At 45.1% G+C, this 15,233-nt stretch overlaps 1 protein-coding gene across 1 annotated transcript in view; it reads left to right on the plus strand.

Annotated features, from left to right (window-relative positions):
* Positions 1 to 15,233, plus strand: part of GLDC (glycine decarboxylase) — a 114,849-nt gene that overhangs the window by 31,299 nt on the left and 68,317 nt on the right. The window contains exons 4-8 of the mRNA XM_025359401.1: positions 3,088 to 3,252; positions 6,766 to 6,843; positions 8,137 to 8,284; positions 8,959 to 9,155; positions 11,522 to 11,618. Of these exons, the coding sequence (XP_025215186.1) occupies positions 3,088 to 3,252; positions 6,766 to 6,843; positions 8,137 to 8,284; positions 8,959 to 9,155; positions 11,522 to 11,618 (685 nt within the window). The remainder of the gene's footprint in view (positions 1 to 3,087; positions 3,253 to 6,765; positions 6,844 to 8,136; positions 8,285 to 8,958; positions 9,156 to 11,521; positions 11,619 to 15,233) is intronic.

A 15,233-nucleotide genomic window follows, 5' to 3' on the forward strand; every position in this document is an offset into this window, starting at 1 on the left:
CTGGTCTTGAACTCCTGGTGCAAGTGATCCTCCCACCCTGGCTTCCCAAAATGTTGTTATTACAGGTGTAAGCCTCCATGCCTGGCCAATACTACTTTTAGTATAAATAGTTTATGATGTAGAAAAGAGATTGGAAAAAATGCACCTGAATGTTAACTGTAGTTATGTTAAAGTTTGGAAATTGAGTGATTTTATTTCTCAATAGTTATCTGGGTTCTTTTGTTACAAAGAACATGTATAATATAATCATAAAAAAGGTAGTAAATGTGTTCCTGACACATAAGAGATGGTTAATGAATGGTAGCTGGTTTCTTTAACATTTGAAACACACAATAAAAAAAAAAAAAATTGTGTTAATCATCTCACCACCCAGAGAAAACCAGCTTACATTTTGGTTCATCTACTTGTTCTTACAAACTTATAAAAACAAGATCATTTTGTATTTTACGAATTTATTTTTTGAGACAGGGTCTCACTCCCGTCACCTAGGTGGGAGTGCAGTGGTGTGATCGCAGCTCGTGTGATGGCGGCTCATTGTAGCCTCAACCTATCCTCCAGCCTCATGTGGTTTTTTTTGTTTGTTTGTGTTTTGAGACGGAGTCTTGCTCTGTCACCCAGGCTGGAGTGCAGTGGCTTGATCTTGGCTCACTGCAACCTCCGCCTCCTGGTTTCAAGCGATTTTTCTGCCTCAGCCTCACAAGTAGCTGGGACTATAAGCACGCACCACCATGCCCAGCTAATTTTTGTATTTTTAGTAGAGACAGGGTTTCACCATATTGGCCAGGCTGGTCTTGAACTCCTGACCTCATGATCCACCCGCCTCTGCCTTCCAACGTGCTGGGATTACAGGCATGAGCCACCGTACCCAGCCTTAGTTTTTTGTAGGGGTGAGGTTTCATATATTGCCCCGGCTGGTCTCGAACTCCTGGGCTCAAGTGATTGCCCACCTCAGTCTCCCTAAGTGCAAGGATTACAGGTGTGAGCCACCGCACCCAGCCTCCATCTACTTTTCTTTCTTTCTTTTTTGAAAGCTTTGAAACCAACATCTTCTTATCTTTGACAGGCAGTGTGGTGGGGAGGTTGCCTTTCCAAGCAGTACAATATCAGGACTTTGAAATAATTTCCTGAGACTTGTATTGGGGTGTTGGTGTGTGGGTGTGTGTATGTGTGTGTGAGTGAGAGAAAGAGAGTATGTGCGTGACAGAGAGTGTGTGTTTGTGTGTGAGAGAGAGAGACTCTGTGTGTGTGTGTGTGTGTGTGTGTGTGTGTGTGTACAACAGAATGGATTTTTGCTTGAACAGACTGGCTCAGCAACTGTAAATTAGTTTGCCAAATTCTAAGTGGGTGATGAACTGGAATGAATGAGGCACACAATACATGGTGCAGGCAAATAGAAAGGGAAATCTGAACAGAAATGGGGTCATACAAAAGGCATAGACAACAGGCAGGCAGTTGTGATCTCGAATCAGACAAGAGCTACACACATGGCTTGACACTGTGAAGACAGATGTGGCACTACTCCAGCCAAGTGCTTAGATTGCTTGACTAATAAAAAACTTTCATTTTACTCGGAATCATTATTTGCTGTGTAGAAATACGTACACACGCAGGTATACACACATAAAAGTCAGTCCATCTGATAAACAGGAAAGACTTAGTGTATCCATAAAGACAGGCACAGGATGTACAATAGGAAGAGAGAGAACAATATTCCAAAGAATTCATCACAGCACAGAAGAGAACAGGAAAAACAAGCAGTGTCTGCTAAAAGGAAATGATAATTAGACAATATGAATATAATACTATGCACTCATTGAAAATGATGCTGTAAAAAATATTTGCTGATGCGAGAGATGTTCATAATATACTGATTTTTTTTTTTTTTGAGATGGAGAGTCTTGCTCTGTCGCCTAGCCTGGAGTGCAGTGGTGCGATCTCAGCTCACTGCAACCTCTGCACCCCCAGGTTCAAGTGATTCTTCTGCCTCAGCCTCCCGAGTAGCTGGGACTACAGGCGTGTGCCACCATGCCCGGCTAATTTTTTGTGTTTTTAGTAGAGACGGGGTTTCACCGTGTTAGCCAGGATGGTCTCAATCTCCTGACTTCGTGATCTGCCCGCCTCAGCCTTCCAAGTAAAATAGGTCAGGCATGGTGGCTCTCACCTGTAAGGATGAAGGAACTCAATTGGCTAACTCACATATCCAAAGCCACATTCTTGGCTAATAATTGAAGGAGATAAAGTTAGAATCCATGTTTATGTTGCCTTCTAAACATTTCCATCCTGGAATTTCAATAGCCATAGAGTTAACTGCCATGGACTCTTAGTAACTGGATAATGAGTATTCTTAAGTAGACCTCTATTAATTTCTTAGCATGTAGAACTTCTCCTGGTTAACATAAAACAAATATCCTAATAAATATATAAATAAAATATTTGAGTATTACATGTTAGATTCTTGGATGCTTTCCTATTGTAAACTGTGAATGAGGTCTTTTATCTAGGGGAAAGATAATAGCAAATAAAATTTGTGTTTATAATATTATAGGTAGCCTCAAGTGCAGTGGCTCATGCCTGTAATCCCAGCACATTGGCAGGCCGAGGCAGGTGGATTGCTTGAGCTCAGGAGTTTAAGACCAGCTTGGGCAACATGGTAAAACCCTGGCTCTACAAAGAATACAAACATTAGCCGAGCGTGATGGCATGTGCTTGTTGTCCCAGCCACTTTGGAGACTTAGGCCAGAGGATCTCTTGAGCCTTGTACATTGAGGCTCAGGGAGTCGTGATCATGCTATTGCACTCTAGCCTGGGTGACAGAGTGAGACCCTGTCTCAAAAAAAAAAAGAAAAAAGAAAACCAGAGACACAAAAATAAGTACTGCTTATCCCCAAACAAAGGATAATATTGTTACTGTGATTTAATTCTAAGCTTCTTTACAAAGGCCAAAAAGAAGCTTACTGATGTGTTATGTAATTCTCTTTAAGATAGGCTAATTATTTTCGGGTACTGAATCCTAAAACGAAGGTATTTTGTGTGCTTCTCTAAACAGCAGAGTCAGAGTTTGGACAAGACCTTTTGTTTCCCTTGCAGGATCACCCAGTATACTCCATACCAGCCTGAGGTGTCTCAGGGGAGGCTGGAGAGTTTACTCAACTACCAGACCATGGTGTGTGACATCACAGGCCTGGACATGGCCAATGCATCCCTGCTGGATGAGGGGACTGCAGCCGCAGAGGCGCTGCAGCTGTGCCACAGGTGAGAGGCCTCCCAAAGTGCTGGGATTCCAGGTGTGGGCCACCTCATTCGGCCTTGTTTTCTTTTTATAGTATATTGTGAATATTACTTTAGTCAGCTTTCTAGAGTATGACTTTCTAAAGAAACTGAAAAACTCAAGAGGTTCAAAAACCTAGAAGTTGGATATTTCCTCCCAGGGTCCTTCTTGGTGTCTCCGCCCGGATTTTGGTTGGGGTTGGGGAAGATTAGACGGGAGGGCTGAGGTTGGCAGGCGAGGGGTGAAGACATCTGCACGTTTGGTGAGGGTACCATTTTTGGGAGGAAGGACAAGGAGCCGGTGTCAGGTCCCCCACTGGGAAGTGCTGGCATGGGGAAGCAGCCAAGCGCATGCCTGGGGGCTGCAAGGGTGGCTCCAGGGGCCAGCGGGGTTGTTTGGGGAACAGGGCGAGGTCTCTCAAGGCAAGGCAGTGAGGTTAGGGTGGCAACGTGACCTTAAACAGCTGACTCGGCACCTTGCTTTGGGAGGGCAGAGGGCGGGAGCAGGGGAGGGGGAAGCTCAATTAGAAGTGGACTTTGGATAGATGTGGCTGGGGGTGGGGGTGAGGGTGCTGCTTTGAGGGCGAGTGTGGGTTAGTCGTGAGGATCCCCCCATAACACACACACATGACTGAGCACTTGGGAGCCTCTCCGTTGTTCCAAACCTTGACAGCATAGCTGAGTGGAAAGGTGTGAGGGCCTCCGTTTGGTGGGGTTGTAAGAGGGTAGCAACAAAGGTCATGGCACTGTGGTCGAGGGTGGATTCTCAGGCCCATAGAGTAGGACTTCCATTATCTCCATGGCACTTGCATGGAAGTGCCATAATTTATTTAATCTCTTGTCTATTACACATTTAGTTTATTTCCATCTTTTACTGTTATTAATAGTGCTTCGTGTGCATCCTTATAATAAATCTTTGTCAAAACTTCTGATTATTTCCTGAAGAGCCATTTCTAGAAGTGGAGTTACTGAATCAGGATGGACAATTCACAGTGGTTCTCCAGCTCATCCCCTTCCCTCATTTGCCTTGCCAGTACTTAGGAGCCTACCTTCCTGGTGGAATTCTCATGTAGATGGTCATCTGGTTGGGAAAGGTGTACACATTCACGCTGTGTCTTAGGTCTCGTGCCCCTAGCTCTGAATGCCCGTGTAAGCCTCCTTTTTGGCTTCTGCAGACTTGGGGTGGGGAGTGAGCACCATACTTGTTCAGCAGGTTTGGGGGCCTCTGGTACATTCCAGCCATCAGCCTTTCTGATTCCTGAGCAGCCGTTGGGGGTGAGTTCAGGTTCTCCCTGTGTCAGGGACACACAGCAACAAAGGGGTGCCGTCCACCTGCCTCTCTGGTTATTATTCTTAGCTTTTCACTAATTTTCATCTTCCCTCTTTTTTTAAAAAAAATTGCTTTTTATTTCATTTATTTATTTATTTTAATTTTTTTTTTTCCCTGAGACGGAGTCTTGCTCTGTTGCCCAGGCTGGAGTGCAGTGGTGCGATCTCGGCTCACTGCAAGCTCTACCTTGTGGGTTCACGCTATTCTCCTGCCTCAGCCTCCCGTGTAGCTGGGACTACAGCTGCCTACCACCACACCTGGCTAAGTTTTATTATTATTATTTTTAGTAGAGATGGAGTTTCACTGTGTTAGCCAGGAGGGTCTCGATCTCCTGACCTCATGATCCACCCACCTCTGCCTCCCAAAGTGCTGGGATTACAGACGTGAGCCACCACATCCGGCCTTCATTTATTTTTTTAAGGCAGGATTTGACTTTGTCACCCAGACTGGGGTGCACAATCTCAGCTCACTGCAGCCTTGACTTCGCCAGTTCAAGTGATCCTCTTGCCTCATCCCCCCAAGTAGCTGGGACTGTAGGCCTGTGCCACCATGCCCAGCTAATTTTTGTATTTTTTGTGGAGATGGGGTTTTGCCATGTTGCCTAAGCTGGTCTTGAACTCCTGAGCTCGAGCAATCCACTCGCCTCAGCCTCCCAAAGTACAAGGATTACAGGCATGAGCCACCATGACTGGCCAATTTTATTTTTTTAATACAAAAATTGGCTGGGCATGGTGGCACATGCCTGTAGTCCCAACTATGTGGGGGCAGTGTGCTGAGGTGGAAGGATCACTTGAGCCTGGGAGGTCGAGGTTGCAATGGGCTGTGATTGCACCACTACACTCCGGCCTGGGCGACAAAGTGAGACCCTGTTCCCTCCACGAAAAAATAAAATAAGGCCAGGCACACGGTGGCTCACGCCTGTAATCCCAGCACTTTGGGAGGCCGAGACGGGTGGATCACAAGATCAGGAGATCGAGACCTTCTGACTAACACGGTGAAACCCCGTCTCTACTAAAAATACAAAAAAATTAGCCGGGTGTGGTGGTGGACGCCTGTAGTCCCAGCTACTCGGGAGGCTGAGGCAGGAGAATGGCGTGAACCCGGGAGGCGGAGCTGCACTCCAGCCTGGGCAACAGAGCGAGACTCCACCTCAAAAAAATAAAAATAAAAATAAAATAAAATAAAAATAAATAAACTATTTTATTTATTAATTTATGTATGTATGTTTTTATTTATTTAAGACAGAGTCTCACTCTGTGGCCTAGGCCGGCGTGCAGTGATGCGATCTCAGCTCACTGCAACCTCTGCCTCCCGGGTTCAAGCAATTCTCCTGCCTCAGCCTCCCGAGTAGCTGGGATTACAGGCACGCACCACCATGCCTGGCTAAGTTTTGTAGTTTTAGTAGAGCTGGGGTTTCGCTATGTTGGCCAGGCTGATCTTGAACTCCTGACCTCAGGTGATCTACCTGCCTCGGCCTCCTGTAGTACTGGGATTACAGGTGTGAGCCACCACACCTGTCCAGTTTACAGTTGTATCTAATCACTGTCCTTTGCTTTATTTTCTTTTTCCTCGTGGTATATTTTTAAAATTTTGAACCATTATTAAATAATTGTTATTGAATAAACATAGAAATTGAACCATCTTAAGACTGACTTTCTAAATGGAGTTAGAATGGGAATTGGATCTATGAGCAATGCTAATCAGTAAATGCCATTAGTTATTGATGGCTCAGTGTTTTTTGTTGTTGCTGTTGTTCTTGTTTTGAGACAGAGTTTCGCTCTTCTATGCAGGATGGAGTGCAGCAGTGGTGCGATCTTGGCTGACTGCAACCTCCACCTCCCTGGTTCAAGCAATTCTCCAGCCTCAGCCTCCCAAGTAGCTGGGATTACAGGCATGCACCATCACACCCAGCTAATTTTGTATTTTTAGTAGAGATGGGGTTTTATCATGTTGGCCAGGCTGGTCTCGAACTCCTGACCTCAGGTAATCTGCCCACCTCGGGCTCCCAAAGTGCTGGGACTACAGGTGTGAGCCACCGCACCTGGCTTACTCAGTATTTTTTATACTGTGCTTAGACTTACCCTCGGTACCATGTTTGCTTTGCATTCTTAGAAGATAGTCTGATTTATTTAATGTTCATATTGGAATGTGCTTTTTCTTTTCAATAGACACAACAAGAGGAGGAAGTTCTTTGTTGACCCCCGTTGCCACCCACAGACAATAGCTGTTGTCCAGACTCGAGCCAAGTAATTAATTTTATTCGTGTTTTAAACTCAGGACAATGTCATGTTCATCTCTGCTGTTTCTTTCTCTTTCTTACTTCCAAACTGATTGGAGGTGAATCTGAAACAGGCTTTTTTGCGGTTTAAATTGGGGTTCTGAGTTTTGCCTTCCCTCTTACTTTCTTCCGGGGATCTCTCTGGTAAGTAAGCTGTGTCAGAATTGAGTGGGGAAATACACAGTTGCCATTGCTTTACAGTAAGTTGTTGTGTTGTGTTTTCTTTTTGTGAAAAGAAAATAAAAATATGGTTTTGATTAGGTTCTGGAAAGTTTGGAAAAAAAATGGGACTCACATACAACTGTTACGATTTTGTGTGTATTCCTCGCAAACGTAGTTTACAGATGATGCACAGAGTCTCTAGGTGAGATGCGATATAGTTTAAAGTGTGGTGCCTTTCGTTCGTGCTGTAATCAGGTAAAACAAACCTCGCAACGACCGCTATTTGTAGGTATTTGCTTTCTCCTTTGTAAAAGTTGAGCATTCTTTCCTCTACCCATACCACCATCCCTTCAGAGGAGGGTTTCCGACATATAATTGGCATTAGTTTCAGCAATCTAAGGAAGTTCTTCCTCCTTGTCTTTTTTTTTTTTTTTTGAGACTCTGTCGCCCAGGCTGGAGTGCAGTGGTGCGACTTCTGCTCACTGCAATCTCCACCTCCCCGGTTCATGCCATTCTCCTGCCTCAGCTTCCTGAGTAGCTGGGACTACAGGCGCCCGCCACCACGCCTGGCTAATTTTTTTGTATTTTTAGTAGAGACGGAGTTTCACTGTGTTAGCTGGGATGGTCTTGATCTCCTGACCTCATGATCCACTCGCCTCAGCCTCCCAAAGTGCTGGGATTACAGGTGTGAGCCACTGCACCCCCTCTGCTCCCTCCTTGTCTTACTGATGGTTTTCTATTCACTTGAGAGTGATCCCAGGTGAAAGAGGCGATGGCTCTGTTGTTACAAATATTGGCTCATTAGCCCTAGGAAGCAATACTCCTGGGTCTCTCTCAGGAAGAGATTGTGACAGGAAAAGGCAAAGGGGAGTCATAGGATGGAAGAGGGGAACAGAAGCAGAGCTGTCGGATGCTCTTGAGTTGCTGTGACACGGTTACCACTGAAGGGCCTGGTGTGGGATGGGATGGGGCAGGGGTGGGAGGCCACTGTGGGAGGGCACAGAAAATGAATGCTGTCTTACTGAAAAAGAAGCGTTAGTTAATTAATTTTCCCTTGTAAACCAAAAGCACAATTGTTCTTTGTTGTCTGTCTTTCCAGATACACTGGAGTCCTCACTGAGCTGAAGTTACCCTGTGAAATGGACTTCAGTGGAAAAGATGTCAGCGGAGTGTTGTTCCAGTACCCAGACACGGAGGGGAAGGTGGAAGACTTTACGGAACTCGTGGAGAGAGCTCATCAGAGTGGGGTAGGCATACCTTTCTTGTGGGGGTCCATGGAGGTGTATCCCAACTTGTATCTGTCTGTCTACCTGTCTCTCTCTCTGTCTTTTCATGTGCCTTAATTTCTTTACCATTATCACGTGCGATGGTAAAACTCTCCTTCCTGCCTCCTTGCTGCAACTTTGTTCTGTTCACTGATTCCTGGCACATCATGGGCACTCAGTACATTTTTTTTTTTTTTTTTGAGACGGAGTCTTGCTCTGTCACCCAGGCTGGAGTGCAGTGGCCGGATCTCAGCTCACTGCAAGCTCCGCCTCCCGGGTTTTTACGCCATTCTCCGGCCTCAGCCTCCCGAGTAGCTGGGACCACAGGCGCCCGCCACCTCGCCCGGCTAGTTTTTTGTATTTCTTAATAGAGACGGGGTTTCACCGTGTTAGCCAGGATGGTCTCGATCTCCTGACCTCGTGATCCGCCCGTCTCGGCCTCCCAAAGTGCTGGGATTACAGGCTTGAGCCACCGCGCCCGGCCGCACTCAGTACATATTTACTGAATGAATGAATGAATGAGCAAATGGAGTTCACAGGATGTGAACATACTCTGCCAGTCTTCCTGTAGTTAAGGTAATTTGCTACTCTCCCACTACTCTCAGGGAAAGGTAGTGATCTTACGCCTTTTCTCTTTTCTCTCATTTCCTTTCTAGAGCCTGGCCTGCTGTGCTACTGACCTTTTAGCTCTGTGCATCTTGAGGCCACCTGGAGAATTTGGGGTAGACATCGCCCTGGGCAGCTCACAGAGATTTGGTGTGCCACTGGGCTATGGGGGACCCCACGCAGCCTTTTTTGCTGTCCGAGAAAGCTTGGTGAGAATGATGCCTGGAAGAATGGTGGGGGTGACAAGGTAAAGGGGCTCATGTTTCTCTCCTTTTATTATGATTATGATTTCCCTGATTCCTTCTGACCACAGATGTTGATTTCTATCTGAATTCAACTGGGCCATGTTGAGTCAGTTAAGGAAATATACAACATAGATTCAGAAGAACAATTCTGTTTGGGGTATGAGCTAGTACTTCTCAAATACCGTAAATTTGTAAAGTTTTGAAAAATTTTGTGTATAATTTATAATGTATCGAAGTCATATAATGCATTTGCTTAGGTTGATGGAAGCCTTGAAAGACTAAATATTTTAGGCATGTTTTGTGTTTAGACAGTTTTGTTCTCAAAAGCATTATGCCACACGGCTCTGTAAAGACAAATGCGCTGAAAGACTACAAAGCACACACTGAGTTTGCTCCGCGTTCCTTCCTAGAGACTTCCGCCACATGGCCATTTGAGTAATTTCCAGATTTCCAAATGTACTTTCCTGATTGCTTCTCATTGGTGAAACTTCTCAGATTAAAAACGTAGGTGTTCAGAAGTAGTCTTTGTTCCTTAAAAAAAAAAAGAAAAAAAAGGGCCGGGTGCAGTGGCTCACACCTGTAATCCCAGCATTCTGGGAGGCCGAGTTGGGCAGATCACAAGGTCAGGAGTTTGAGACCAGCCTGGCCAATATGGTGAAACCCTGTCTCTACTAAAAACACAAAAACTAGCTGGCCGTGGTGGCAGGTGCCACTACTGGCAGTAGTGCCAGCTACTCGGGAGACTGAGCCAGGAGAATCACTTGAACCCTGGCGGTGGAGGTTGCAGTGACCCAAGATGGCGCCGCTGCACTTCAGCTTGGGCGACAGAGCGAAACTCCATCTCAAAAAAAAAAAGGAAGGAAAAAAAGGAGCGGGGGACCTAGATGCATTCCAGGATTATTTCTGGGGAAATTTAGAGAAAAGATTATCTTTTTGACCTTTTATAAAAGCTGGAGTTTAATGTGAGTAGCCTGAATTAGTGAATGATGTGATGATAATGTGAAGTGTGTGTTTTTTAAAATTTTATTTATTTACTTATTTATTTTGAGACCAAATCTCACTCTGTCACCCAGGCTGGAGTGCAGTGGTATAAACATGGCCACTGTGTCCAACTAATTTTTAAAATTTTTTGTAAAAACAGGGTTTTACCATATTGCTCCGGGTGGTCTTAGGGCCCAAGTGATCTGCCCACCCCAGCCTCCCAAAATGCTGGGATTTACAGGTGTGAGCCACCATGCCTGGCCCCTGTATACTTTAAATCATCTTATAACACTAATGTTATGCTCTAGTTGTTACACTGTATTGTTTTTAAAAATTTGTGTGATTTTTTTTTTTTTTTTTTTTTTTTGAGACGAAATCTCACTGTCACCCAGGTTGGAGTGCAGTGATATGATCTTGGCTCACTGCAACCTCCGCCTCCCAGGTTCAAGTGATTCCCGAGCCTCAGCCTCCTGAGTAACTGGGATTACAGGTGCCTGTCACCATGTCTGGCTAATTTTTGTATTTTTAGTAGAAATGGGGTTTCATCATGTTGGTCAGGCTGGTCTCGAACTCGACTTCAGGTAATCCGCCCACCTTGGCCCCGCAAAGTGCTGAGATTATAGGTGTGAGCCACCATGCCCGGCTCATAAAATTTGTGTGAGTTTTAATTGTTGTATTGTTTTTTAGTTTTTCAAATGTTTTCAGTCTGTGATTGGTTGAATCTGTGGTGCAGAATCCACAGAGAGCCAACTCTTTTCAATTTCGTCAGCTATTTCCACTTTTCCTGTGTCTCCTGAGAAGTTCAAAGTGAAACTTAATCCTCCCAGTCACCATTATTATATTCATCTGGGAAATTCCTGCAAAATTTTCTTTCAAAATTCCTAGACTTATTGTATATATCTTGGTGTCTCAGAGTACAATCTAAAAATCAGTAATCCTGCTGGGCACAGTGGCTCATGCCTGTAATCTCAGCACTTTGGGAGGCTGAGGCGGGTGGATCACCTGAGGTCAGGAGTTTGAGACCAGCCTGGCCAACATGGTGAAACCCTGTCTCTACTAAAAATACAAAAATTAGCCGGGCGTGGTTTCGGGAGGCTGAGGTAGGAGAATTGCTTGAAACCAGAAGACGGAGGTTGCAGTGAGCCGAGATCACGCCATTGCACTCCAGCCTGGGCAAAAGAGTGAAACTGTCTCAAAAAAAAAAAAAAAAAAAAATCAGTAATCCTGTTTAGACGAGGAACGTTTAGAAATTGTTTCTTTATGAACTTGCACCCAAGTGCATTTGCTGAATTAACTTCAAGCTGGGAAGGAAAGAAGTAATTCTATTTATAGCAGCCCCTAGTGCTGTGATTATCTGTGCTAACTGGATGCCTTATTCTTGGTGTAGAGACACCACTGGGAAAGAAGTGTATCGTCTTGCTCTTCAAACCAGGGAGCAACACATCCGGAGAGACAAAGCTACCAGCAACATCTGTACAGCTCAGGTAAATCACATGTCTGACCTGACTACTGAATGCCTTATGATATACAGAAATGAGCTACTCATTCATTCATTCATTTATTCACCACCTCCTGAGCAGTGAGCACACCAGAAATGGCAAGATCTTATTGGTGTAGAAGGCTCGTTGTCTTATGAGAACCAAAATACAGTGTTGGTTGGGTGTGGTGGCTCGTGCCTATAATCCCAGCACTTTGTGAGGCCAAGGCAGGCAGTTTGCTGGAGCCCAGGAGTTGGAAACCCGCCTGGGTGACATGGCAAAACCCCGTCTCTATGAAAAATAAAATAAAATAAATTAGCTGGCAGTGGTGGTATGCTCCTGTAGTTCCAGGTGCTAGGGAGGCTCAGGTAGGAGGATCACCAGAACCTGGGAGGTTGAGGCTGCAGTGAGCCATGATCATGCCACTGCACTCCAGCCTGAGTGACAGAGGGAGACTATGTCCCCAACTCCTGCCCCCCACAAAAAAAGTTGAAAAAAATACACTGTGTTTTACTGGTGTTCTCTCTATGCACACCCTTTGCCTATGCGTTCTCTTCATCATAAATGTTTTAATATTAAAAAAAAAGGGCATTATTGGTTTCATTTTACCCATAATCACATCTTCATATCCTGAGTAGGCTAAGCTTAAGAAAGGACAAAAGAGGCTACTCTTCACTTTTACATACACACTTAAAATATGTGTAAATAGAAAGATGGATATCAGGGTCTCTAGTGTTCTTAGCATCTGGCCAGGTTTGTTGTGGGTGACAGTTGAGACACCCTGTCTTAGGGCTGAGAAGGAGCCTCTCCAGGAATGGGTTGAGGAAGGCAAAGTGAGGGCATTTGAGATGACTGCTTGAGGGGATGGTGGTAGTCACGAGGCACTCTTACTTGGAGATTATGACTTTCATTCTTTTTTTTGAGACAGAGTCTCACTCGGTCGCCCAGGCTGGAGTGCAGTGGTGCAATCTCAGCTCACTGCAACCTCTGCTACCCGTGTTCAAGCAATTCTCCTGCCTCAGCCTCCTGAGTAACTGGGATTACAGGTGCCTGCCACCACGTCATGCTAGTTTTTGTATTTTTAGTACAGACAGGGTTTCACTGTCTTGGCCAGGTTGGTCTTGAACCCCTGACGTCGTGATCCACCCACCTCAGCCTTCCAAAGTACTGGGATTACAGATGTAAGCCACTGCACCCGGCCATGTCTGGCATTCTTTAAAAGGATGGGACAAAGTAGGAAGAGTTTCCTGGGTTCTGACCAGGGTTCTGGGTTCTGCTCCTTGAAGTTGCTCTAGGGCTTAGGTCGACGTGTTTGTGAAACCCAGCCAGCCCCTAGGATCAGTTGGAGGCCCACTCCTGAGCACAGGATCCATTCTAAGTACATCTCTCTCTCTCTTTTTTTTTTTTTTGCTTTGAGACAGAGTCTTGTTCCTCCGTCACCCAGGCTGGAGTGGGGTGGCACAATCTTGGCTCACTGCAACCTCTGCCTCCTGGGTTCAAGTGATTCTTGTGCGTCAGCCTCCTGAATAGCTGGAATTACAGGCACATGCCATCACACTCAGATAATTTTTGTATTTTTAGTAGAGGCGGGTTTCATCATGTTGGCCAGGTTGGTCTCAAACTCCTGACCTCAAGTGATGGTCCTGCCTGGGCCTCCCAAAGTCCTGGGATTATAAGTGTGAGCCATGGCACCTGGCCTCTTTTTTTTTTTTTTTCTTGAAACAGATTCTTGCTCTGTTGCCCATTCTGAAGTGCAGTGGCATGGTCATAGCTCACTGCAGCCTCAACCCTCAACCTCCAAGGCTCAAATTATTCTCCGGCCTCAGCCTCCTAAGTAGCTGGGACTGTGGGTACATTCCACCACACCCAGCTGATTTTCAAAAAAATGTTTTGTAGAGACGAGGTCTCGCTTTGTTGCTCAGGTTGGTCTCAAACTCCTGAGCTCAAGTAATCCTATCTTGGCCTCCCATAGTGATAGGATTATAGGCATGAGCCACCATGCGTGGCCATTGTAATTGCATCTCTTCTATGAAGTGTCAGAAAGAGATATCACAGATACTTCAATGGGAGGTATAGTGCTCTTTCGTCTCAGGGCTTTGGCATCTAGAACCACCTCTGAAAAGCTTCTCCAGGAAAGCAGTGGTCAATAAGATCTTCTTATAGTTGGTTCTGCAGCCACGGGTCTTTGGAGCCATTTCCTCAGTTGGTCCTTTTGTATTATGTTTTGCCTCAGGAAAGTGCCACCTCTTTTCAAATAAGAGCTCTTCCAGTATCATAGGAAGGAAAGCTGGTTGGCACAAGCTTTTCCTTTGTTAAACAGCAAGCTGATCTTTATTTATTTATTTGTTTTTGTTTTTTGGTTTGTTTGTTTGTTTTTTGAGATAGACTTTTGCTCTGTCACCCAGGCTGGAGTGCAGTAGTGCGATCTCAGCTCACTGAAACCTCTGCCTCCTGGGTTCAAGCGATTCTTCTGCCTCAGTCTCCTGAGTAGCTGGGATTACAGGCACCCACCACCATGCCTGACTAATATTTTTTGTATTTTTAGAAGAGATGGGGTTTCACCATGCTGGCCAGGCTGGTCTCGAACTCCTGGCCTCAGGTGATCCACCCACCTCAGCCTCCCAAAGTGCTGGGATTACAGGGATGAGTCAGTGTGCCCAGCCTTATGTTCCTGTAGCTTAATTTCTTCCAGTTCATGTATAGCTAATAATTTATTATTTAACTTGGGTTGAAAGGTCTGTATCTTTTCCAGCAATTGTTAAAATGTTTGCCCTGGAGATGGCCATACTCCAGCTTGTGTGATTTTCATCCTCTTATTTTGATGATCTTCTAACTCTTCGTTGTCTAATTCACTGCATATGTGTCTTTTCATAATTGATTGCATAAAAGAATTACTCATAACTGCAGTTTCACTCTTTGTAAGCATGCAAGTCTCCCTGTTTTGTCAGGAGATGACTGGTGTCTTTTGAGTTGCTCCTTTTGTGCTGTAGGTCTTTGACCCACGCATTCTGTTGTAGCAGCTGTTCCACATTCTTCTCACTCTTGTTCTTCTGTCTTGGCACTGGGGGATCCACTCTTAGTTTTGTATCATTGATGGGGTATAACTCTTTTTTACTCTGAAAGTGTGTTAATGAATTCTTTTTTAAATAAAATTTTCTCTAGGGAGTCTCTCTGAGCCTATTCTGGCTCAACAGGCCCCATTCTAAAACAAAACCAAAAAAACAGGGTGTGGTGGCTCACACCTGTAATCTCAACACTTTGGGAGGCCAAGGCAGGAGGACTGCTTGAGTCCAGGAGTTCATATCTATCCCAGGCAACATAGTGAGACTGCTGTCTTTACAAAAAAGTACAAAAATTAGCCAGGCATTGTGGTGCACACCTGTATCCCAGCTACTCAGGAGGCTGAGGTGGGAGGATTGCTTGACCCTGGAAGGTCCAGGCTGCAGTGAGCTGTGATCATGCCACTGCACTCCAGCCTGGGTGACAGAACCAGACCCCACCTCTACAAAACAAAAAGGAAAAGAAACAATTTTTCTATAAATTTGTGGCATTACTACAGATGTCTGAATTTTCGTTATGTTCTGTTCTTTATATTCTCTTATTTCTTAGCTTCTACCACAA

Source organism: Theropithecus gelada, chromosome 15, assembly GCF_003255815.1.
Source record: "Theropithecus gelada isolate Dixy chromosome 15, Tgel_1.0, whole genome shotgun sequence".
NCBI lineage: Eukaryota > Metazoa > Chordata > Mammalia > Primates > Cercopithecidae > Theropithecus > Theropithecus gelada.